General features: G+C 43.1%; 1 protein-coding gene across 2 annotated transcripts in view; it reads right to left on the bottom strand.

Moving 5' to 3' along the window:
- Positions 1-16,085: 16,085 nt before the first annotated feature.
- The window catches only part of clcn5b (chloride channel, voltage-sensitive 5b), a 57,674-nt gene continuing 47,383 nt past the window's right edge, over positions 16,086-26,376 (bottom strand). For both annotated transcript variants that reach the window (XM_084042957.1, XM_084042958.1), the window contains 5 exons: positions 24,367-24,509; positions 21,864-22,013; positions 21,426-21,531; positions 20,797-21,013; positions 16,086-16,250 (listed from right to left, as the gene is read on the bottom strand). In XM_084042957.1, the coding sequence (XP_083899083.1) occupies positions 16,160-16,250; positions 20,797-21,013; positions 21,426-21,531; positions 21,864-22,013; positions 24,367-24,509 (707 nt within the window). In that variant the 3' untranslated portion in view covers positions 16,086-16,159. The remainder of the gene's footprint in view (positions 16,251-20,796; positions 21,014-21,425; positions 21,532-21,863; positions 22,014-24,366; positions 24,510-26,376) is intronic.

The following is a 26,376-nucleotide window of genomic DNA, read 5'->3' on the forward strand; positions in this document are numbered from 1 at the left end:
GGGTGGGAATCAACTGGGACAGGAGAAAACAGATGCACAGTTGGCTACGATGTGCTGAAATCACTGACCAGGAGCAGAGAGAGAGAGATGTGTGTGTAAAGCATGAGTTAGGCCTTGGTTGCACAATGTGTTGTATACCTCAATCTTCAAGCTCACAACCGTCACACTGCAACAAGTTGTGAGCTTGTAGATCTGCTATTTTTGGTGTGCGACACGGCAAACAACAAAGTATAAATCAGGATAAAGGGCGGCGTGCACACGGCACGTGTGTAACCTATTTGCCAGAGAATCAAAACAGATCTATAAGCTCACAACGCAACATGATGCGAGTTTGTAGCTTAAATACATTCATGTACTGTATACATTTGACTGGAGGAAGTGATTTACTCACTATGGAGAATAGTGGAGGAGTGCCATGTTTCATTCAGTTTCATTTCGGACAAAGAAAACCAATTATGATCTATTCTATCCATCATTCCAAATCCATGCAGTTGAATTGCCACCTTAAAGCAACACAGTGTAACTTTCCTCTCCTACTGGATTTGAACCTGGTTTCCTGCACAAGTGCTGAAATGTTTACCATTGCGCTAATAGAGCCGGCCTGTTTGCTCAGGGGATAAAATGAATCTTGACCATCAGGGCAAAATTCGTGTCAGATCCTGTGTCTGGGTGAGACATGACCTTTGACATCATCTAAATATCTCAATAGAAGAGCAGGAAGACAAAATACAACCACCCCAATTGTATAAGTTATATTGTATTAACGTACTCTACCATACAGATTGGACAAAATTACATTCTATTCATAAATGTTTCATAGTGAGGCTTTAAGATAAAGTACGTACAGGCACTGTACATCAACACATGCACATGTACACACACACACGTCGGAAAAGGTGCAGACATTCATGCACACGTTCCCAAATACACGCACGCATGCACACGCACACACACACACACACACACACACACACACAAGCTGAGCTCGTATACATAACAGACTCACAAATACTTTAAATGTTTGTGCAGTGGGTGAGCATTAATCATTTTCCAGATGCAGCAAAGAACAATAGAGCTCTCATTCTTCCATCTGTTTCATCTCACAATCTAACATTGAGAAGCAAATAAAATAATACATAACCTAGTAGTGGAAAAACGCCCAGAATATCACCTTCTGGTCTGTGCCTAAGTACACACTAGTGGCCCCTAGTGGTCACATTTAAACTAACTAGACTCGAGCCTGTGCAGTGAGTGAGCAGCAGGAGTTGGCTTGAACTGAAATCTTCTGCTTGAGATCATGTTACTGGGGTATTTTTCATTCATTACCACCATCTGAGTAGAACTCCTCAGAGGATGTTACAGATTTTAAAGGCCTGTTAGACTGATTCCTAATGAAGCTGTCTTTAAGGGCAATCCAAAAGTATGTGATGCAAGCATTCTCTCTGAAAATTGACACAAATGGGTAATTTGGTGATGACATTTTGCCTTTTAAAATGCTTGCAACGAAATGTTGCAGAACAGAGACGTGAGGTAATGTAGGAGACCAAAGGATTGGCACAATCAACTCACAAAACTTATTGAATACTTTAGTAGTCAGAAATGTAAACAGCACGAGGTACAGTCAGACATTTAGGCTAAAAGGATAACACAAAAAAAGTCCTGGGGACTTGTTTCCATTGTGGTCCTATGTATTCAATTCGTAATCATTCTTAAACATTAGGTCTGCATAATCAAAAGGAACATTCACACTAAAAATGCATTGCAGGTTGTAGCAATCGCAGAAACAAATGCGTTTTGGACATTCACCTTCTGGCTCTCATCAATGTTTCCCTCTGAATAAACACGTTCATTTCTGTGATTTCTGCACTTTCAAACCAACCTAATTGGCAGAAAGAAAACATTGCTGAGTCTGTTGTACATATACCTGCAAACTGCCCATAAATTGCATGCCAACGCTTCAAGGCAGGTGCGCGCAGCGGGTTTGAGGCGCACCAACGCCAGCTGCCCGGCCCCAGCAGGCCGAGTTACATACCAACAGGCAGAGAATAGTAAATTATCTGATATCTATGATTTACTTCTCTGAACAAAATACTTGACTTGGAAACCTAGGAATGAGTCGACAGTTGATATGCTACTTTTTTTTTTAATTCAACGTGTCTTGTGATTTACAGTAATGTACAGTGCCAAACCTTTCTGTTTACCAAGCTGTTCAAGCTGTTCAAGCTGGCGGCATTCCTATACTGTATCTACAAGCTTGCGATAGACTATTTTCGCTATTTGTCATGAAACAAAGTATAGCTTAAGTGGTTAAAAGAAGCTTCGGAAATGATTTCATGAGTGCGGCTAGGTCACATACATACAATCACACAGCTGTGCATTTCTACACAAACAACAGCTTTTCTCCAAACTCTGGCATGCTGTCACTCAGCATTACATACTGTTCCCTGAAGAAGACCTCTGTGTCATGTCGAAACGTTGGTTTCCCATTGTGGGTGCGAGCTGTGCGACCTCTGTCTTCATTTTGTATACCGTTGCAGCGTGGTCAGCACCTCAGCGCTACTCGTATGTGCCCTTCCAGCCTGTTTTGTTTGCCAGTGACCCCCAAATAGCCATAGCTTCTGGCTGCAGCCCGTCTATTGCGAAATGGGCGATCTACAAGCTCATATTTGTGCTATTTTCTTAATTGTTTGAACTATTTGGGACCACAATGACATGGCCAAAATCGGGACGGGAAAAGAATTATGAATTGAATTTAAATAATCATGACTTTCCTCTCCTTTCCTTTTATCCCGCTGGGGGCCACAACCCACTTTAAAAAACCACTGAGCTAAGGGAGTAACATAGGATGCCATGACATCATAGCACTGGGACAGGTTAAATAGCAGTGTAATGGATAACATAAAGACAGGATCAAAAAGGTCTGTCAGGTTATTCGGTGACGTCAAGTTGAACAATCATCTCTCTTGGCAAGGGAGATGCTTTGGCAGAAAAAATGATTTAGATGAATGCAGTTTGGGGAGAGTCTGAGTGACATGACAAATATGACAAGAGCAAAACTCTTGGCCAGAAACCTTTACTTGTGCTCTGTTGAAATCTTCTAAGATATTGCCTCCAATGCACCCTCGAGAGCAGAAAGATAATCTGTTCTCAATTTACTGCATCTGCATCTGCACAGCTAAATCCTTGAGTGCTATTTTAAGTTTGAATAGAAATACTGCATGGCGGTATGTAGGCCTACGCCTCCGCCAACCAGTCGTCTACTTCTAATAAACCACTTGTCTACTTCAGTTAATCCTGGACGTTTGCGCCAAATGTCGTGAAATTCCCTCGTGGCGTTCCTCCTGAGATATCACCTCAGACGAATGGATGGACGGACAGACGGACGGACAACCCAGGACCCAGCACGGCAGGCCGCCGGCAGATGCATAGAACAGTTCACTTTTGGTTTCAGTGATAGAAGTGCTCACATGTTTTACTTAAGTAAAAGTAACAATACTGCAATGTAGATATACTCTGTTACAAGTAGAAGTCCCATATTAAAAACCACAAACGTATCGGCATCAAAATAAACTTAAAGTACTAAATCTATGGGCGTCCGCTGGCCTAGCAGTCCAGGCGCATACCACATAAGCTAGTAATCCAGCATGACAGCGTGTCGCGGGTTCGACTCCCGACTCCCGTGCCCGACGACCTTTGTTGTATGTTTACCCCCATCTCTCTCCCCATTTCCTGTCAGCCTACTGTCCTGTCCAAATAAAGGCATAAAAGCCCCAAAAGATATCTTTAAAAAAAAGTACTAAAAGTAAAAGTACTCATTGTGCAAAATGTACGATTTCACAAATTCAAAATGTATAACAAATCTTTTGAAAATAGCAGATCTACAAGCTTGTAGATCTGCTATTTTCAAAAGGCCGAAATGTATATCGGTGTTGGTGGCTGTTCTTCTAGCACCAAACATTGCCCAATTTCCAGTTGGGTGTAAGGAGCAGTAGACTCCTGGGACGGCTAGCAGGGCTTTTTATAGACTCTTAGTCTGGTTATCATTTTCAGTTTCCAGTTGTTAGTATTTTCAACATCAGCGTTCTCTTCGCACAGAAAAAAATCAAACGCGGTGTTGATTTCGTCGACTAAAACTATGACGAAAAATGTTCTTTGACTAACTTTTTTCACTGAAGAAACAAAATAAAAACGAAGCAATGATGACTAAAACTAAGACTAAATATATTAACAATTTCGTCAACAAATAAAAACTAGACTAAAATGTTAGGGAGGGACTAGTGGAGAAGAGATCCAGTATAACTAAAAGACAAGTCATTGTATGTTTGGTTGTGCTCTGAAAATAGCAGATCTACAAGCTCACAACGCGTCGCGCTTCTGCCATTACGACGCCATCAAGGCACCACCCAACATACATTTTAGTCGACTTAACTAAATCAACTGTAGATTTAGTCGACTATAATCTTATATATATTTAGTCGTCTAAAACTAGACAAAAACATTTCAGTTGACTAAAATGTGACTAAAACTAAATGGAATTTTATTCAAAAGACTATGACTAAAACTAAATCAAAATGTGTTGTCAAAATCAACACTGCTGCAAAAGGTACTAAAACTTTAAAATGGTAAAAAGCGAGGAATCCATGTTGGTGGATCATGGGTTTCTGACACGTGCAGTAACACGTGCCAAAGGACAACAGGTCCTGCTGTTTACCACAGTGGAAATGTGTCACTTAAAATATGTTGAAAAAGGGAATGTTATGGGTTTTCAGAACACCCTATGTACAGTATATAGCATGTGGAACCAGCCATGTTGATGTGGGCCTAATGCATTGACGGGGCTGCTGACAGGAACCATGATGTCTGCCAAAAATTCCACTGCGTTTCTGATTATCATGATGGGAGTCTAAAGGAGGTTCTTGTTTTGAACAAAATGGAACTGTAATACAGAACAGGGAGCCGGGGACAATGCATTCACTGATTCTCTAACAGGAGCACAAGTTGTTCCCATAAATCCACGGGACATGTTGCACACACACGAGCGTGATAATTCCTTGAAAAAATGTGTGCTGTTGAATAGAAATGTGTTTTAAAGTGCTTGGGTGGCAGTGGCACAGGGGTGCAGTACCCAAAGTACACCACTGCAGAGTCTAGGCGTTCAAATCCACCATGCTGCATCTGGCTTGGCCGAGCATCAGTGTTGCCAAGTCTGCTTATTATAAGCGACTTAGGGCTTGTTCTTTCTGTGAAGTTGCTTGTAAATATTGGTAGTTGCGGGTTGCGTTTTTTTTGTGGGCTCGTCTCTCAGTTGCAGCCCCCCTACCTTTGGAACTCACTCCCACCTCACATCAAAGCCGCCTCCACCCTTGCCGCGTTCAAAGCCTCCCTCAAAACCCACCTTTTCAGACTCGCTTTCTCCGCCTAACTCAAATCAAATCTCCCTTCCTGTCTTTTAGTCTTAGCTTAATGTTTTTCTCTTTGCAAAATGTTTTGCCTTTTAAATGCTTCTCTCCTAATAAAGTTGTTTATTTTTTTTTGTTTTGTAAAGCGACTTTACTGCCGAGTATCTATACAAACATAGCTGACCATGTTTGGGGGAGGGAAACGGGTTGGCGCAAATCCTACGGGATGGGGTGGCGCCTGTCAGCAGGGGGTGTTGAACGGGAGTAGAGGAGCCCCCACCTGCCAGTGGGGGCTCCTCACTGGCATGTGAGCCAATTGGGTAGTTCATTGGCATAATGACTACATTTGGAGGAAAATATAATTGGCTACTTTAAATGATTAAAATAGAAAAAGAAATTTAAAGACTTCAGACACAATGGCAGCAGGCAGCATTGACGTTTTAACTCAATCAAGGTCAAGTTAAGGGTCAAATAGAATTGGTTTGCATGATACAAATGACAAACCGTTTTAGTAGGTTATATAAAAAGACAGGGCTTAGGGTTCAAAGTAAAATACAACAAACAAAACTATTTGAATTAGGCTATAGAAAATGTCCAAGTAGTGTATAGTCTCCCAGGCTAATAGAAGCTGGGAGAGATTTCCCAGCATGCCCCGGCCGGGCGGCACTCGGTTCTGTGTCTTATTATCACTTAATCGTGTTATTTACTATTGGGGATGCGTTGTGGGGATTTATGTGTGAAAATAACTGTCATTGGTTTATGTTCATTAATCCATTAATCCATTCATGTTGTGTGTGTGCGTTTGGGCGTTCCACCATGATGGATGGGGATGTTTACAGAGATGCATCCCTCTCATTTGGTCACTTGATGTTCCAGTAGGTTTGGTGTGTGGTTGTTGGAGTTGTTGGAGTGCGACCTGCTATGGCGACACGGACAGAATATCGCACCACTGGGAATGGGGAGTGTAACGGGATGGTGTTTCGCCCACGTGGGCGTGGTTATAAATTATGCCTAAACCTAACCCTAACCGTAACCTCACAAAAACTATGCCTAAACCTAGTCCTAACCTCACAAACACTATGCCTAACCCTAACCTCACAAAAACTTTGCCTAAACCTAACCACACAAACACTATGCCTAACCATAAACGCACAAAAACTATGCCTAAACCTAACCTCACAAACACTATGCCTAACCCTAAACGCACAAAAAACTATGCCTAAACCTAATCCTAACCTCACAATCACTATGTCTAAACCTAACCTCATAGAGACTATGCCTAAACCTAACCGCAAAACCACGCCCACCTGGGCGAAAAACCTGGGAAAGAGAGAGTCCGGTATTGGGATAGCCAGCGTACTGAGGTGGCCATGTTGGAACAAGGCACTGAGTGACTGACATGCATTTTGATTCACGGCAGAAGTACCTAATGCTAAGTAATCATAAAATAAATCCATTTTCAATCCCTCCATCTGTATGAAAGATGATATGCACTGCTCTCGAGTTGACCTCGCCTGTTGGCTAACGCCCGATCAAATTCCTCGTTAGAGAGGTCACAGCCCAATCATCCATGTCATCACTCAATGTCAACCGGTCCCAGCGCTCAGGGGTCCAATGTCCCCGAGCCTCAGTGGTGGAAAAAGTACTCAAATGTTTTACTTAAGTAAAAGTATCAATACTGCAATGTAGAAATACTCTGTTACAAGTAAAAGTCCGGAATCCTCAAAAAAAGTACAGTACTTAAGTAAATGTACTTAGTTACTTTCCACCACTGCCGAGCCTACAGACGGTGCAACATAAAAATAAAAAAAAACGGATTCCGTCTCTACGTCTCACGGCAATTATTTCATAGCAGAAAAATCTCCCCTATATGCCCCCAGCCATATTGTTATTCCATAGAATGCGCCCCGTGTTCCAGCATGCGCTGGTGGATTCCAGAACATGTGTTGATTGCATTTAGTCTCCCTCCAGTCTGGCCAACAACTATCGATTCCATCTCGCCATCTGTATCCATGTTCATCTACTGTATATACAGTACTGTACAGTACGTGCACCTTCCTTTACCTCCCTTTGAGACCTACCTATATGTTTGCCAAATAGGGTTGTGACTCATTTTGGCTCGCGAATTTGTTTTTATGGGTCATACTGTAGGTAAATATCCGGTGTTGTTTTTTTCTTACCTTTTCTGCAATTATCTGCAATTTGTGGGTGTTATAGAAAGTAGCATTATACCAAGATAAGCTACAAGCTGGTTCACTTGTTAGGTTTCCAAGTGAACCAGCTTGTGGATATTTCATCATATTATTTTCTTAAAGCCTCACATGTAACTTGTTTTTAAAGAATAAAATAAGATTGTCCAATCTGTATGGTATGTATGGAGTATGTTAATACAATATAACTTCTACAATTGGGGCGGTTGTATTTTGTCTCCCTGCTTTTCTATGTAGATCGTGTCAAAGGTCATGTCTCACCTAGACACAGGATCTGACACAACATTTTGACCTGATTCAATTTATCCCCCGAGCAAGCAGGCAGGCTCTATTACCTCAATTGTAAAGCACTTGCGCAGGAAACCGGGTTCAACTCCGGGGTAGAAGAGGAAAGTTACATAGTAACTTTCCTCCATCTAAAAAATATTTTTGTACGTTTGGATCTCGGGGAGGTTTCTCTTTTCGCTCTCAAGCTGAAAACGTTTGGGGAAACCCCTGATTATATGCCATTCCGAAGCCAATTTTGTTTAGGCTAACTCAACGTCCTGCGTTACTATGTGCAACGTTTTACCACAAAATGCACAAACTCACTTGAGATTTGAAAACAAGGCAGACGCGCCCACAGCGAGGCCTTGAGGGCTCGTGATGTGCGGCCGAGCGAGCCGCCAAGTGGGCGACTGCCCCGCACCGCTCATCCAAGTTGTTAAAGTTTTCAAATGAAGCAAAACAAGCGATCCCGCCGTGCATTCGGCCAATCACAGCAATTAGGGAGGGGTTTTTGAGGACGACTGGCTCGGAAATGGCAAAATACATGCCTTTGAGCTGATTCAACGCTGCATGGCCACAGCACCATTGGGTTGATGTGTGTATTGGTTTGTTTGTGTGTTCGTTGAGAGGAAACATCGTCTCAGTGAGTCACCCCCCCCCCCCCCCCCCCCCCCCATCTCTCTAGGCCAGTGGTTTTCATATCAGGGTCCATTATTTATTCAACATTTGAGCTTTGTTGTCGTTGGATGAGATTTCGTCCACAATTCCATGCCGTATTGATGTGGTACCATTAGGAGAGATGACAGGTCAATGTTGATCAAAATAACAATTCTTCTACCTTCTCTAATCGTGTAGACTTCTTGTAAATTAAGTTATGATTATGTTTAACAATAACTCTTGTGTAAAATAAAACCAAATGGATGGGTTTTACACTCTCAAGAGTTAAAGATCTACCCAATAAGGGTCCATTTGTTTACCAACTCTCCATCATTTAGCTGGTGACCACCTGGAACCCCCTCAAGGACCACTGGTGGTCCCTGGACCACTGGTTGAGAACCACTGCTCTAGGGGTGCAATACAAACTAATCGATTTAATCGAATATACAAAAGTATATATATATGAATACATTTAAATATAATAAAAGTCATGCTGCTCACATTGTGAGCTTGTAGATCGGCTATTTTCGTGCGACACTGTGGTACAATTTAGAATGAAATAGAGCTTAAAGTGGTTTGATAAACTAGTGTGTTGATTCTTAAACAAAACAGACTGTAGCATTTTTGTGCCAATTCATTGATTATAACAAGAAAAAAATTACGCTTCTCAATTATTCAATTAATCAAAAAAGGAATCGATACTAGAACGTTCGCGCCCCGAGATTATCGATAGTTTCAGCCCCACATCTCTCCATAATGGAGTAAAAAAAGTACTTATTACATCTTTGCACCAAATAGGGACACAAAGACGCCAGACTGTGCTCAGATGTTTTGTACTGAAGTGAGTCGTGCCATTGTGTGTGTGACAGAAGACAGAGCCAGGGAGCTGAGACCAGGGCTGTGGGAACTTCCTCATCACCTCAGGTAAGCCTGACAGGGAAACACGTAACACAGCCGAGGTGTAGGATTCCACTCCGTGACACACACACGTCACGCACGCGCACAAACACAAACACTGCGTGCATGCACACACACACACGCGCGCGCACGCACGCATGCCTGTATTACAATACTTGTAAGGACATCCGACGTTTTATATGAATGCCATTTTTTACAGTTTTTTTTGTCCATTTTAAACCCTAAACCTAAAGCTGAAAATAGCTGATATACAAAAACTGTTATTTTCAGTGCATGGCACTGACTGACTGAGTTTAAATTATCCATTACCAACCTGAATCTCAGAAAAAAAAAATCTACTATAATTGTGGGGACATTTGGCACTCACAACAATAGTAAATACAAGTACACATGAATATTAATATTATCGCTCTCATATTGTTGTTTTCATGTTGTAAAGCATATTTACATACATCCAATCATATACTTGTTCCAAAACGCTTGGCTGCTTTCTCACGCCTCTTGTGCAAGTGCCCAATTTGCATGTACACACACACACACACACACACACACACGCACGCACGCACGCACGCACGCACGCACGCACGCACGCACGCACGCACACACGCACACACGCATGCCTGTATTACAATACTTGTAAGGACATCCAACGTTTTATATGAATGCCATTTTTTACAGTTTTTTTGTCCATTTTAAACCCTAAACCTAAAGCTGAAAATAGCTGATATACAAAAACTGTTATTTTCAGTGCATGGCACTGACTGACTGAGTCTAAATTATCCATTACCAACCTGAATCTCAAAAAATATTTTTTTCTACTATAATTGTGTGGACATTTGGCACACACAACAATAGTAAATACAAGTACACATGAATATTAATATTATCGCTCTCATATTGTTGTTTTCATGTTGTAAAGCATATTTACATACATCCAATCATATACTTGTTCCAAAACGCTTGGCTGCTTTCTCACGCCTCTTGTGCAAGTGCCCAATTTGCATGTACACACACACACACACACACACAGGATTCTTGGTCTCATGACCCTCAGGAATGCGTGCACGCACACACACACTGGGGACCCGATTGAACACATTGGGGTGTAGAATGACACCTGGAATTGGCCTATTACCACACAGTAATGTTTTCACTGCCTTACAATGTGTTCTACAGGTAATGACAGCCCTGGGAACTGGATGACAATGACAGACACTGATTGAGAGAGAGCAAGAGAGAGAGAGAGAGCGAGAGAGCGAGAGAGAGAGAGAGAGAGAGCATACGGTCAGAATACATAACAGATCATTTGCATACACAGGCTAAGCTAATTAGATGAACATGTCTATTTCCTTACACCTTACTCCTTAAACCTAACCTGAATCTTTAACTAATTGTAAAGAATGACCCTTTTAACGTGTCATTGTTTTACATTCTAAAACGTAAAAGCATGATAAAACACAACACACACACACACACACACACACACACACACACACACACACACACACACACACACACACACACGCACACACACACGAGGAAAAAACAATGACAGAACAGCGAGCGTTACAAAGAATAAACGCACGTACACAGATAAGTGGTGAGAAAAGTATGAGAGAATATGACCTGGTGTGTGTGTGTGTGTGTGTGTGTGTGTGTGTGCGTGTAGGTGTGAGAATGCAGGAGCCACGAGCAGGTAGGTAATGCGAGCACCATGTGAATTCTACAGGGACAGGATCTGAGCTCATAAATACCCTGAGTCATTACATACTGGCTACAGACTGCTCACATTCCCTGACACACACACACACACGGTACAAATAAACACACACCAACTTGAGACATACAGTATAAAACCACATGCACTCTGACATGACACACACACACACACACACACACACACACCACAACTTGATACGTACAGTTATGGAATGCTACCCAACACAAACACTCTTACACACACAAAAATAGCAAACATACAAATACAATACCTTGATACACACAAATGGAATTGCCGCTACACACATTAACACCCTCAACAACATACACACACCCACACAGGCAGGCAGACACACAAACACACACACACAAACACACACAAACACATACACACAGCCCGGAATTCCTTCTCACAGAGATTATGTGGCCTGAAACATGCTTTGACTAGATAGAGGAGATAGACGGTGAGTCAAGTGACTGCCGGACAACTGTAGCAAACAGCCGTCCTCCACCAAACACACACACACACACACACACACACAGGTCATAATGGCTTATATGCATTGCCTACTATAGCATTAAACCCATTTCATTGTAACCCTAGGGGGAAAACATCTGTATCTCCAGTTCTGCACTAGGATATCACTGTAAGACCCACAGGACGCACGGTGACACGATGACTGCATCACGAGCAAACTGATCCGAAACACCGGCTCTAAATCATAGCCCAACAGCCCGCCCAAGCCATCTCGCCCCTTTCTGACTATTCCCCTTAAAAATCCTCCATCTGAAACCGCAGGCTTACGATCTTCAAAGCCCCATCACCCCCACCTCCCCAACAAACTCAAACTTTGATTTTCAAATCTAGAGTGACAATTGATCCCAGTTTTCACAGCAGGAGTCAAATGGAACCAGATGCACTCGCGCTGTTGCGTCCAAATGTGATGACACCGCAGAGCGTAGGCGTAACCTCTGGAAAACACAACGCGTCAAACCAACGACTTGTCAATACTTCCTTGACCCCCCAGGGAGCCATCGATGTTTCTTGGATGAGAACAAGGGTTTCGGGGGCCCCTAAAAACGTCTGGTGTGGGTCCTACAATGTCAATGTGTTACAAGTATTGGATTTACACTGGAGGAAGTGCTTGTATCGAGTGTCTTAAAAGTTCACAAAGCACGCATATACGAAAAAATGCTATAGGTGCTGAATAGAATAGCACATTTAAAATAGGTTTATAGGGTCCACATACTAAATCATGCTCCCAAGTGACGTTTTGAGCGTCTCCGTATTGTGGGGAAAGCTTTTGCATAAAATGGCAGATCGACAAGCTCGCAACATGTCGCGCTGCGACGTGTTTTGAGCTAGTCGGTCAGCCATTTTCCGGCAAAAACGTTCCCAACAATAACAAAACACACTAATAAACTATAGAGTTCTGAGGGACTATGGTCTACCATATAAGGTTTAAGAAGTAGTTACATTTCTACAATGAAAAAACAGGTCTGAGGCCGTGTAGACTTTGGCTACACCCGTTCCATCGTAGACATACAGAGCCCAACACTGCCCGCTGACAGGTGCCGCCCTAGCCCGTAGAGTACGTGCAATGACCAATATCACCCTCCCCGCCCTGCTTCCCTCCCCCGGACACAGGAAAAATTGTGTTTGTGTAGACGCTCGACAAAGCCGGATGCACCATATTATCCGGATAACCGGATATTATATTTTATGTTATATGTGTTATATTTCCATATTGGAAGTGTCTGTGTCAGGTATCGTGTCCGTGTCCTGTGTATGCAAATAGCATGTGTCATTCCCACGCATATAGGTAGCAGTGTGTGAATCCACGGAGATGATTGGTGGGGTAACTTCACATGTCGGAGAAGTTCCCCTTCTCGGCCGTATTTCACGTCTTCATGTTGAAAAACAGGTGGGGCGAGTCTACGCCACATTTATGAACAGCGGACAAATATCACGCTAGAATTGACGGGGTACATCTGCTCTGCTTGATAAATCTCACTTGGACGTGGGCATGAGCCGATTCCTGGCCTCAAATATCAGCTGGTTTGTGCACTCCATTGATAAATGTGGGCCCATGTGTCAAGGCCCGCGCCGGACATCCGATGGCTTTGCAGCACGTCAACGCGCCATGGTGGACAGAATAGGTTATGTCTTAATATCACGCGAACCAAGGTTTTGAGGACGGCCATTTGACCAGATGTTTGAGAGAGAGAGAAAGCAATATGTTTCTGTTAACACCGCGCTCTGACTCTTCTGGTGCGTTGTCCTCATAAAACATAACAAACAATGGCAAGCTACGGGGTCGCACTCGGAATGAAAAAGTCAACTTTTTCATTTTATTTTATATGTGCCTTAAGTTACATGACAAACGTTTCGGTTACACCGTGGATAGCCGGAATGTTTGTAATGAAACTTAAGGCATATGGAGAAATAAAAGAATAACTTGACCTTTTCATTCTGAGTGCGACCCTTCGCTTGCCATTGTTTGAGAGAAAGAAAACAAGACAAGAGACTACAGGACACACATTTCTTTTGAAGTCGGTGAAATAATTTATTTGGGACAATGACGATTTTTTTTTACAGTTATATAAGTTAATCTAGCTGTTGCAACTCTTTCGATTTTTTTTAGCCCTTCTATAGCAGACGAGAGATCTCTGAATAAAGTCTATAAAAAAGGCATGACTTGGTTTTCACAGCAGTGGATGCGTGTGTGTGTGTGTGTGTGTGTGTGTGTGTGTGTGTGTGTGTGTGTGTGTGTGTGTGTGTGTGTGTGTGTGTGTGTGTGTGTGTGTGTGTGTGTGTGTGTGTGTGTGTGTGTGTGTGTGTGTGTCCAGTACAATCCTCAGAGTTAAATCGAACTCACCATAGTTCAATGAACATCGAGGATTTCACTGCGTGCATAGGGATCATATCACAAATGTCACAGTCTCTATGACAACAATGCTGCATAGTTCTCAGGCTGTCACGAAGTCATCTGTGTGTATGCGTGTGTGTGTGTGTGTGTGTGTGTGTGTGTGTGTGTGTGTGTGTGTGTGTGTGTACATGCACATGTATTCATCCAGGGGTGTGTGTGCGTGCGTGATCTTCTTCTCACACTCTTATATCCTGCTAGCCCCTGGGGTCACAGGAAATCTTTTGAGAACCAGGAATGGGGTGGAGGGAGGGAAGGGATACTGCCAGCCCAACACGGAGCACTCTGCCTGGGCATGTCCTCCCTCTGACGGTGGGGGGGCGTGGAAGGCATGGAGCTTCTGAAGCCCGGGGGACTTTCACATCTTCAAACACACACCCCCCCCTGCCCCGCCACAAAACACAAGAAAGTCTGTCATCCCAGTGTCCTCCATTTCTCTCTCTCTTCTTCTATTTTGCTTCTCTCCCACAGGTCTCCTGCCGACACTATCGATGTCACAGAGTTTCCCCCGATTCCCTTGCAAAGTCATCTGACACACAGCGAGGAGCCCAGATTCAGATAAGGGGAAAGGAAGACAATAGTGAGGAGGTGCATCGTGTGGCGTATGTATTCCATCTCCGCACAATTGTTATTGTTACAATTGTCGAATTATCCACACCGATATTGCTTCGTAAGACCTCTCCTCTCCGTGTCAAAAAAAAAAGAGTGAAGCGTTGACAGTCAAATTGCAGGAAGTTCATGGAATAATTTAAAATGGAGCAGGAAGCGTCTGGTACCAATCCCACTGGCTGACTGCCAATCTCGTTTGTCAGCATCGATGTGGAAAAAGAATCATCCCCCGTTATCAATGTCAGAACGTCGACTTACGAGTTCCTAATTCCTTTAAAAAGGAAAAAAAAAAACACCTCTTCTCCGATGCACTGAAGAATTGATTACCAACTGGAGAGACTGTCGGTGAGACAGGGAGAGAGAAAGAAACAGGGAGATGCATGTCCATTGACTTGGCGTCTTGCTTCCTCCACTAGGCTTGTCCATGTCCACGTTCTCCCACTTCCTGCGTCCTTCCACACCTCTTCCCAACCTCTCCTCTTGTCTGGGTGGCCAAACACTGGCAGTCAATGGGGGAGGGAGAGAGATAATGGAAAAGATGGGAAGTGGAGTGTATGCTACATATTTCATTGACTTGGAGATGGTTGAGGCTTGATTTTATACTTAAGTTGTGCGCCGGTGTCGACGCAATGGCTTGCTCACGCCGCGTTGGTGTCGGCACGCAACAAAATATAAATCAGGCTTACTGTAAGTACCCGTGTCAACTCGCCCATCATTCAGGTCACCTGTCCTGTCCTGTTCCGTCTGGATGTAGGTTGCTGGATGGAGTGTTGAGTCGATCACGTGACTCTCTACAGCACCGTTTCTAAACGTTTTGGTCTGGGGGCCCACCAAGGGTCCAAGTGGAACCATCATTTTTGGGACCCCAATGTACACTGTAAAATGCTCAGTGTTCATTTCACTTCTAAGAGTGTACTACGATCCATTTGGTTCCATTCGTACACCCTCAGAGTTACAGACCTGTAAAGGTTCGTTTGGACCCCCTGGTGGTCCCCCGACGTTGAGACAATGCTGCCCCCAACCCGATAAGCACATGCAACCTCGGACCAAACAATAGTCCCCGACATATACCGCATCCATTCACATCAATATACTATAGATATAGAAAAAAATATAATATACTACACTTGAAGCGCCACTTGGTCACGCGACGCACAAAGAGTCTTTAGTCCATACTGTTACGTTTCCTCCATGGAAATACCAGAGGATTGAAAAAAATAATAATAATCATAAAAAATAAAAGTGCATTTTCCTCCTCTGTCCCGTCCGTCCGTCCGTCCGTCCGTCCGTCCGTGCTGGTGGCTCTGTGTCCATCATTTTCCACCGGGTCCACGAAAGAGGAGTTGAGGGAGAGTGTGTGTGGGGGGAGGAGGGGGGGTGGAGGACGACAGAGGAGAGGAGAGGAGTGGATGAGAGAGAGAGCGATGATAAGACGGATGAGCTGGAGGGGAGCTCAGTTGAAGAGGATGGAGTCGGGATCTCTGTTGGCCATCTGTGCCATGTGTTTGAGAATGTCCTTCTTTGTAATGATTCCCAGCAGCCTCCTGAAGAGACAAACACACACACAGAGCCGGAATGAGCACAGACCTATTTGCTATTGGGAGTGGGTTTACTTTCCATCAAACAGAATTGTGTTGCATTCTTCTGAATGCAATGACAATAAACATATCTTATCTTATATGAAAGAGGGAGCGTGAGAGAGAGAGAGAGAGTGCTTTCTTTTTTACAGTACAGTATTCCTGAATTACAGGAATTCCAGAATTCCTGCTTCTTGGCAATATATACTACATGTTTAACTGAAATAGAGAGAGAGAGAGAGCGAAGCAGCGTGGGAGAGAGAGGCAGAGATAGGGAGATGTGGGTGGTAAAGGAGAGAAAAAGAGAGAGGGTAATAGACAGACAGACAGAGCGAGGAAAGGAAAAGAGATGACAGGACAATGAGTCAAAGGGGGGAGAGAGAGAGGGAGGGGGCAGAGCGTTGATTACTTCATAATCATCATCTATTGTTTGCTTTGTCAACAACAGAACGCATCAGTTAACAGACGGACCTCACAGGAACGATCTGGACTCATCGCCTCTAATTAGCCACTCTCTCTCTCTTAATTGGTGACTTTTCTCTTTTTCTTTCCTCTAATGTGGTTCATGGACCAGACAGCAGGCCCAAAGAGGGCAAGGGGGGGAGAGAGAAGAGCCACTGAAGACCAGAGTGTTTACACTCCCTGATGAAATGATGACGACGATGTTTAGCACAGAGGATTCTTGCCGACATAAGAACCTTGAGCAGGTCTGGGAAAGCAGCTTTTTGTTGCCATTCAAAGGAATGACGTTCTCCTCGAGGAATCACACCACGGGGGTCAAACTCGGTCGTTTACGAGGGTGCGCGGTTGTGTGCGCGTGTGTGTGTGTGTGTTTATTCACTTTCCCTACAAAGTTGCCGCAGTGTAGATTCGAATCTGCAAGGCTTTCAGTCACAGGGCTACTTTTGTCCAAACCCAATGCTTTGCACAGATGTTTGTGACATGGATCATCCCTATGAGTCCAACCTCCCATCTCTCTCACCAAAAAAAGTCAAAGTTAAAATATGTTTTAGACCAGGTCTTCAACGTTTTCAGCCGAAGGACCCCCTAGCTGAGAGAAAGATGAAGCAGGGACCCCCTCCTCTATATTGTATAAAATTGTGTTTCAGATTCAACTTTTTTGTTTACGTGGTCTGCTCTTTTTTCCCCCTCTACACCTATAGGCCAAAAATAGCAGATCTACAAGCTCACAACGCCTCGCAGTGCGAGGCGTTGTGAGCTTGTAGTAACTCTGAGGACCCCCTAGGAGTCCCGGACCCCCTGTTGAAGACCCCTGGACATTATGTCCACATCTCTATTTAGATTACGGTTGTATTTTATTATATATTTTGGCCACACGAAGCAATCATGAAAAACATTTCGTGAACAAAAATCCCGCACACTGCTCTTGCTCAGCAGCATCAGTTTTTATTCAAATTGACAGACGTTTCGGTCCCACTGGGCCGTCATCAAGATTTTTGGCCACACAAAATTGTATATTTGTTCATAGTCATTCGGTCTATTTTTGTAGATTGTTGTTAAACATGTAAAATGTCTTTTGCGGTACAGGCTGATGTACGACTTCATATTCTACAGATTACTTTGGTGAAAATTTGCCCTGGATGAGAACATCAGCGTGATGCCTCAAAGTGTAAATCTGCTATAATCCCTCAATATCGTCATTGCCTTATCCTCCCATGTTTTGTATTCCTCTCATCTTTCCTCTGCGGAGCCAACATGAGGGGCTGATTAGTTGACAGGGTGGAGGCTCTATGGGCCTGTATATGAGCTCATTCACGACAGTGGTCGCGTGAGAACGACAGAGGAGAGGGAAAGAGCACAGGTTATAGACAGAGAGAGAGAGAGCAGGTTATGACTAGACAGAGAGCCAGACAGAGAGACAGAGAGAGAGAGAGAGAGAGTGTGTGCACGCACGTTCGCATAAGAGATTTCAAGTTACAAAAGGAGCGAACCAAGCGCTTTTGCAAATTCTAAATGATAAAGAACGTGAAGAAAGTGTGTGTCACTGACCAATAATACAATGGTATACTGTATATAAGTGATATTGTAAAGCACGAATGTTGTCCAATAACCTCACCCGCTCCGTACATCATGCCGCTTATTAAAACAACTACCTATGACGAGAACAATACATTCGACACGGAACATTGTTTTCGTGAGCTTCCACGCTTCCGCTTCATTAACAGCGTGATCAGAGGCAGAACAGCGGTCCGTCATTGAGAACAATTGTCTCTATGTCTCTGTTATTTGTCATGTAAATTATGTTGTTTTGTGGTAGTTATGGTTACAATGTGGCATTGCATGCAGAGGCCTCCATGGGGCTGTCTGATGTTGTTGATCATAACGACGTGGAATCCAGAAGACAATGGGAAAGATAGTTCTGGGTCGTTCTCACCATCCAATGGAGTCGTCGGGGAGCCGCACTCCAAAAACTATTTATTAAATACATGTTTTGTTGTCAAGTTTTAAGTCCTTCCGTCCAGCCATCTGTCCCTCTCTGCTTTGTGGCGGCAAGTGTGTGAGGGTGATGTAAGTAAAGTAGCCTTGGGAACCAACCAACAGTTTCTGAGCCATGTGGCACCTAATAGGTCAGGAGAACATCTCTCCCGTTTGCGTTTTTCCGTCTTTTGATGTACAAGTACATCCGAGATGCTCCGGTGTCCTCTCCTTCTTTCCAAACTACAGTGGGTTGGGTCAGCATGACACACAGCGTCATCCGCCTCAAGCCGAATGACAGCGGCCGCACGAAGCAAGACCCAACGCGCGTGTAGGCCTGTCACAATTATCGCATAATCGTCGAATCGCAATTATTTTTGCATAATCGTCATAATCGTTTCCATGTTGAAAAATGTTCACATTTTCAACAAAAAAAAAAGCAGAAAGAGCTGATCTATAAGCTTACAACGTGTCACAAAGCTATTTCTGCTTTTTTAACATGTATAAAATCATTAAATATGTCATTAATTTCTATGTATCTTTCTGTTATTTGTCAAATCTGCCCTGTGCAAATTTTTGATTACGAAGCCTGAAAGGCTTCATATGTTCCAATGTTCAATAGCCAAACACACAATGAAATCGTCAATCGCAATTATTTGAGTGATAATTAATCGTCGACTTAAATGTGTAAATGTGTCAACGGGTACATCGGATATAACAGGAGTATTGCACAACGGGTGTGGCCGTGGCGTGTACAGTATTCCCCGACCTTGCATCACTCCCGACTTGCAGGCCAGAGGCCCTTGGGGCCCCGAGCAGACCCGGCGCCCCCAAAGGGCGCTGGCCTGAGTTTGATTAATCAATCAATCAAACAAAACTTCTTATTGACATAATGTTTGCTGAGATAATTTTATGATCACAGAGCAGTTTTGAAAGTGATCCCAATGCTGTTGTTTTTCTTGGGGGCGGTTTTGAACAACCCACATTCCAATGTGATCCACTCAGATAGATAGGAATTAACAGTTTTGGATTCTTGGGCTCGGATGATCAGAGATCTCCGCCTACTGATATGTCTGGGGAAATATAAATCCGCTGAAAGGACGTGGAAAGGGTGAGAAAACCAGAAAACCAGCACTATCAAATAGCAGATCTACAGGCTCACAGCGTGTCGTGAGATTGTACTTGTAGATCAGCTATTTTTGCAGAACGTTTCCCCCAGAATAGGGATGCTGCGGGTTCAAGTGGTTAATAAAAGTGGCATTTTAAGTTATAAGCGTATTTTGAAAATCGTTAATCGCAATTATTTTGCCACAATAATCTTGACAATAATCTCACAACGTGTCATGACCGTCTAGATCGGCTATTTTCAAAACGCGACACAATGCGCAACTAAGTATAACTCACCTAGAGGGAGCTAGTGTGTGTGTGTGTGTGTGTGTGTGTGTGTGTGTGTGTGTGTGTGTGTGTGTGTGTGTGTGTGTGTCGGTGTTAATTTTGACAGCGAATATTTATTTCGTTTTAGTCATAGTTGTTTGAATAAAATTCCATTTAGTTTTAGTCATTTTTAGTAATCTGAAATATTTTAGTTTTAGTCTAGTTTCAGTTGACTAAAACTACAGTCGACACATTTATTTTGCAATACTGGATCTCTTCTCCACTAGTCCCTCCCTAACATGTTCATCCACTTTTTATTTGTTGATGACATTTTTTTTAGTCATGGTTTTTGTCATCATAGCTTAGTATTTATTTAGTTTTCGTCAGTAGTATTAGTCGACACATTTAACCCATTGAAACAGGGAAAGCGCCTGTGTCATTTTAGATCTTGGCATTGGCTATTCAAAAATAGTAGATATACAAGCTCACAGCGTGTCACTTTGTGCCGTGCTGCGAGCTCGCACATCTGCTATTTCTGAACATTGTTGAAAAATCTTGAAAGAGTGAGAACTACCGATTTAGGAGGCATTTGTAGAATCGGCCTCAGATCTTCATGGCTTAACACTGGTGCGTCTGTGTGTGTGTGTGTGTGTGTGTGTGTGTGCGTGTGTGTGTGTGTGTGTGTGTGTGTGTGTGGACGGACCCGTTGTGTGTCACCAGACACTGCCGTAGTCCCAGCTTCCTGAAGATGTCCACGGTGATGTCCATGGGGGTGTGGTCTGTGACGGTGAAGGGGCTGAGGTCCAGGATGGCGCGCAGACGCAGGGGAGGCGGGGCGTCGTCCGCTTGCGACGGAGCGTGCTCAGTGAACACCACCTGGGACGCACTGACCACGCCCTCCTGACGCTGCCTGGCATTGTCTGGAGGGAGGGACGGTTGGACGGACAGAGAGGGGAGAGAGAGGAGAGAGAGAGAGAGGCATAGCTGAGTTAGATAATGTCATTAGTAAGTACGTAAGTAAGTAGGTCAGAGAGGCTATCGGTATCGGCCAAGAACGCGCGGTCTCGCGTGAATATCCCTTTATTTTTTGTTTCCTAAATTATTTAATTAATTATTTTAAAAGATGTTCTAAAGATTTCCACAAAAAAACATTTTTAAAACAAATTTAAACAAATAGTTTAAGAAGTATTGAAAATAGCGGATCTGCAAGCTCGCAACGTGGCGCGAAGCGACGCGTTGTGAGCTTGTAGATCTGCTATTTTCGGTGGGAGCTCTACCGACTGAGCTACCCGGGCGGGAATGTCATCGAAAACACATTGTCATCATCTTTACCTATTGATATAAGCAGGTCTCTCCTCAATACGAAGCCCACCAGCCTCTGAGACTCCTGGGAGACCACCACAGGAAAACCACTGTAGTGGGTGCTCTCCACCAGCGACTGCAAACAAACAAACAAAACACACATCGTGTGCATTAGTGACACATTAACAAGGTACACGTTTAGAAATAGACGAAGGAATTGCAATTCAAATCATCAAAAGTCAAGTCCATTTGCACAACACATTGTACACTTTGTTTCACCCGCTTATGCTGATTTAATCATATTTCCTTTAGCGTTTGTTGTGTTTATGCTTTTGTGGGGTGTGTGTGTGTGTGTGTGTGTGTGTGTGTGTGTGTGTGTGTGTGTGTGTGTGTGTGTGTGTGTGTGTGTGTGTGTGTGTGTGTGTGTGTGTGTGTGTGTTCGAGAGAGAGAGGGAGAATGCACTGTACCTCCACCTCCCCTACAGTCATGCCATCCTGTGTGAGCACGGTCAGGGCAGGGTCCGCTCTCCTGGGCCTCATCACGTCCACGGCCAGAGAGTTGTGTGCAAACTCCTCTTTAGGCTCCAGGAACGGGTAGCCGTTCAGTCTGATGTGAGCCTGCGGAACAGAGAGGGGGAAAAAAACACATCCAACCTCATAAACTCTTGCCCAGTGGAAAGAACTGCTGTGGCACTTAAAGACCCATTGTACGATACGTGGGCCTCCAACCAGATAAATGAGGGGGATTACATTGTTTTGTTTTTTGTTATCTTGCGCTAGGAAGCATGAATATATGGGAGAGGGTATGCAGATTTTAAAGAGCGAGGGAGGCATTAGGTATGGGAGGGAGTGAACAGACTTTCAATCACAGTCGTACTGTGTAACCTTTTCAATTAAATAAAGTAACATTTCACAATAACCATTCAGCATAAATGTGTTGTTTGACAACCTCTCTAAACACTATTAAAAACGACTTGTATTTGCGAGTGTGCGCCCCCGACTCACACAAAAACGACGTAGGCACTGGAAATGTTTGTGTATTTTATTTATCTATCTTATTTCAAGTTAATAAATACAGTTTCTAACAAAGTGTTCCAAAAAATCTTTGAATGTCTTCTAAATCCTAACAGTTTTTTGAAAAAAACTTATGTTTCTATATCAGTGGTTCTCAAACCTTTTCATGTCAAGGACCCCCAAAATTATATGTATTTGGCCGTGGACCCCCCATGTTCCAGGGACCCCCCAGAAGCAAAGATTTGAGTAAAAACATTTTGCCTTAAAATATATATATATATTGAAAGATTTGCACACATTTTCACGATTTCTCAAAAATAGCAGATCTACAAGCTCATAGCGCGGCACTCGGTGCCGCGCTATGAGCTTGTAGATCTGCTATGGACGTGGAGAGACAAATAAAAAAAGCGAGGGAGACGCCAGTCAACAGAATCTGGGAGCAGAAGAGAAGGGAGCCTGAAGTCTTTTATGGAGAAGCTTAAAAGTCTGGGTGGATTTTGTGTGGACATCATGCTTTAGAATAGAGGAAAAAGAAAAACATGGAAGGCCTTTGCACACAGTCACACACTGATAGGTAGCGTTATGTCTCAATGAAATCTTCAACAGTGCGCATTCTTTTTCAGGCTGCGTGACTATCAGAAATATTGCCCAATGCAGCTCTAATACCCTTAATTTCTGGATCTATACCAGTGGATAAATTCTGTATCTCTCTATATCCCGTCCTTCCCCCCTAAGGCTGCTCTTGCTTGCATTTAAAAAAAAAAAAACGTCTGTCTCAATAAATGTAAAAACAACACTCCAGGGGAGGTAGTCTATAAAAATCTGTCTCTAACGTAAAACATGTGCCATTTACTGGAAGTGTTTATTCAACATATCTTATAGCACTTGTGTGTGTATACTTCTTGTAGCATTGGTAGACCCATCGGGGAACACATTTAAGGTTCCAAAAAAATCTAAAAATAAAAAGGTTTGCCAAGAATGTCAGTGTCACATTGAATTCTGCTGCCACGTTATGCAAGCCAAACAAAATGCTCTTGTGTAATATTATATGAAAATACCCAGAATTATCTGCAATTATGGAGAATAACGTTATATCAAATAAGTGTTTCATAACATTAACCTTGGAGCAACATAGTGTGTTTGGAGGCATGACAATGTGTTAGTTCACTATAAACACTTTATTCCCAGTTTAGGTTACATCGTCGAGGAGGGCATGTGTTTTTAAAGGCACAGGTGAACCCATTAGGGCCGAAAAGTAAGTTTACAAAAAACATACTGTTTTTTGCCAAGAAAGCACTTCACAATGTCAAATAAGATTATCATAAATCCTTGTGGAAACCTGGGAAAATGTTGATGTTAAATATCATATGATGGTACCTAAAAACTCTACAATTCTTTGAGGTTTACAGTGTTTGGAAACACTGTATTTTACTTATTTAGTGCTAATCCACTGCCACTCACAATGACAGCCATAGTAAAACACACACACACACACACACACACGACTGTATTTAACCCATTAAGACCTGAGGCCGATTCTAAACATGTATTCTAAATCCTAACGTTTCCATGTCACAGTGGACCCCCAAAATGATATGTATTTGGCCGCCTACCCCTATCTCAAAATGTTTTGTTCCAGGGACCCCCAGAAGCAAACATTTGAAAAATATATATCAACGATTTGCACTTCAAAAATAGCAGATCTACAAGCTCATAGCGCAGCACAAAGTGACGCGTTATGAGCTTGTATATCTGCTATTTTTTAAAAGCCAAAGTATAAAATGATACAGATGCTTTTTAATGGGTTAACCCCAACCCTAAAGCCTGAGTTAGAGACACAGTATACTTCGCTGCACGCCAGTGTAGATAGCCACTCTACAAGCTCACAATGTGTTGCGCTGTGATACGCACACACACACACACACACACACACACACACGCACAGAGTCAGACTCACCTCATAGATGCCTTCTCTTCCAAAGGCGTCAGCCACCCACTTGCTGGTCATGGTTGCGGCCATGAGAGGCACGATGTACTCCAGACCACCCGTCAGCTCAAACATGATTACCACCAGTGACACCGTCATACGAGTCACCCCACCTGCGGAGGAAGGAGTTTGAAAACTCAATTAGCTTAAATGCCCCCGGAGCAAGGCATTCAAGAATGCTGAAGAAGAACTCCCAAAGACAGTGATGACACCATCATGAGTCACATCCCGCACAACTTGAGACAGATGAGGAGCGATGAGAAAGGAACCCAAACATTGTGCCCTTGAGCAAAGCCCAAGGGCACGAAAACAAATCACTGATCGACAGCGCGAGTCATCGTGAATTCAATGACGTTTAATTCTATAACAAGGAAGGCACCATGATAAACATTTGATGACTATTTGCCTTGCCGTCAGACTCCACCTTGTGAGAGAGGATTAGGGGTTTCAAATACAGAATTACATTATGCCGTTGAGCAAGGCAGCTCAAACATACGCCAACTATAAATAACACGTCAATTGAATTTCATTCATACAAAATTACAGTATAGAGCAGGTCAAGACTATACTCTTTAATTTACTGAGAAACCAACACTCCCCCTATGAGCAAGCACTTGGCTGACTGTGGGGAAAGGAAAAACTCCCCTTTAACGGGTAAGAAACCTCAAACAGAACATGGTGGGCGCCCATCTGCCTTGACCGGCTGGGTTGAGAGAGACGCGTGTGTGTGTGTGTGTGTGTGTGTGTGTGTGTGTGTGTGTGTGTGTGTGTGTGTGTGTGTGTGTGTGTGTGTGTGTCAGTGGTGGAAAAAGCACTCAAATGTTTTACTTAAGTAAAAGTATCAATACTGCAATGTAGAAGTACTCTGTCTGTTACAAGTAAAAGTCCGGAATTCAAAATTGACTTGAGTAAAAGTACTGGTATCAAAATGTACTTAAAGTACCAAAAGTAGAAAGTACTCATTATGCAGAAGGTCCCATTTCACAAGTTTTCAAATGTATAAAAGTCCTTTGAAAATAGCAGATCTACAAGCTCACAACACGTCGTAAAGCGACACGTTGTGAGCTTGTTGTGAGACAGAAATGTATGATTTTGATTATTAGTACAAAACATACATTAACCACCCTGTACAGGGCTGAAGAAACTATTAAACCACTGTTTAATAGTTATTTTAGCGATTTTTGATATTCATAAATCCAAAGTTAGACATTCTAAGGCTCTCTTCTAAGATACATTTCGGCCATTTGAAAATAGCAGATCTACAAGCTCACAATGCCATGCATTGCATCTACAACGGCGTACTTTTTCCACCACTGTTTATTATTTTAGCGATTTTTGATATTCATAAATGATATTCAGGCTCTCTTCTAAGACACCTCCCAGCGTTTGTGTGTGTTTTTTGTTTGTTTATATTGATTTATGGTCGATAAATGATAAAAGTCTAAAAAAGAAAAGTCTGCTCATCAGTTCCGGGTGCGTCACAGAAGGGGGCGTGGCTAAAGCACAGACGCGCCTAGAATATGGAGACATGGAATTCAGTACGGCTTGCGCACTGTTGTTTTAAATTCCTAATTCTGTTTAGAACCACACCAACAAAAATCGGGAATCGGGTCATATAATACCTATTTCTAAGTTTTGTTTAACCATTTCTAAATAGTATTTAGAAAAGAATAAATAGTATTTAGAAAACAGACCGTTTTCCGAATTTCATTTATCAAATATAAAATGGCCAAAAAATACACAGACCCATGTGTTACTCATTCACATCACTTGGGTTCCCGGATCGCACCTGGACTCATTTTCCACTGTGCAAAGTGAAAAGACATAACACATAAAAACACATAACACCTAGGATGTACTTGGCCCAACCGAAGTTTTGCACTGGTCCCCGTCCACTAAGTAGGGGGTACATGTCTTCCTCAATGGCAGCACAGCATTAGCTGTGGGGGAGGGGGGGGGAGGAAAGAATCTCACATCTCG

The sequence above is a fragment of the Gymnoscopelus microlampas genome (assembly GCF_963454915.1).
Source record: "Gymnoscopelus microlampas genome assembly, chromosome: 19".
NCBI lineage: Eukaryota > Metazoa > Chordata > Actinopteri > Myctophiformes > Myctophidae > Gymnoscopelus > Gymnoscopelus microlampas.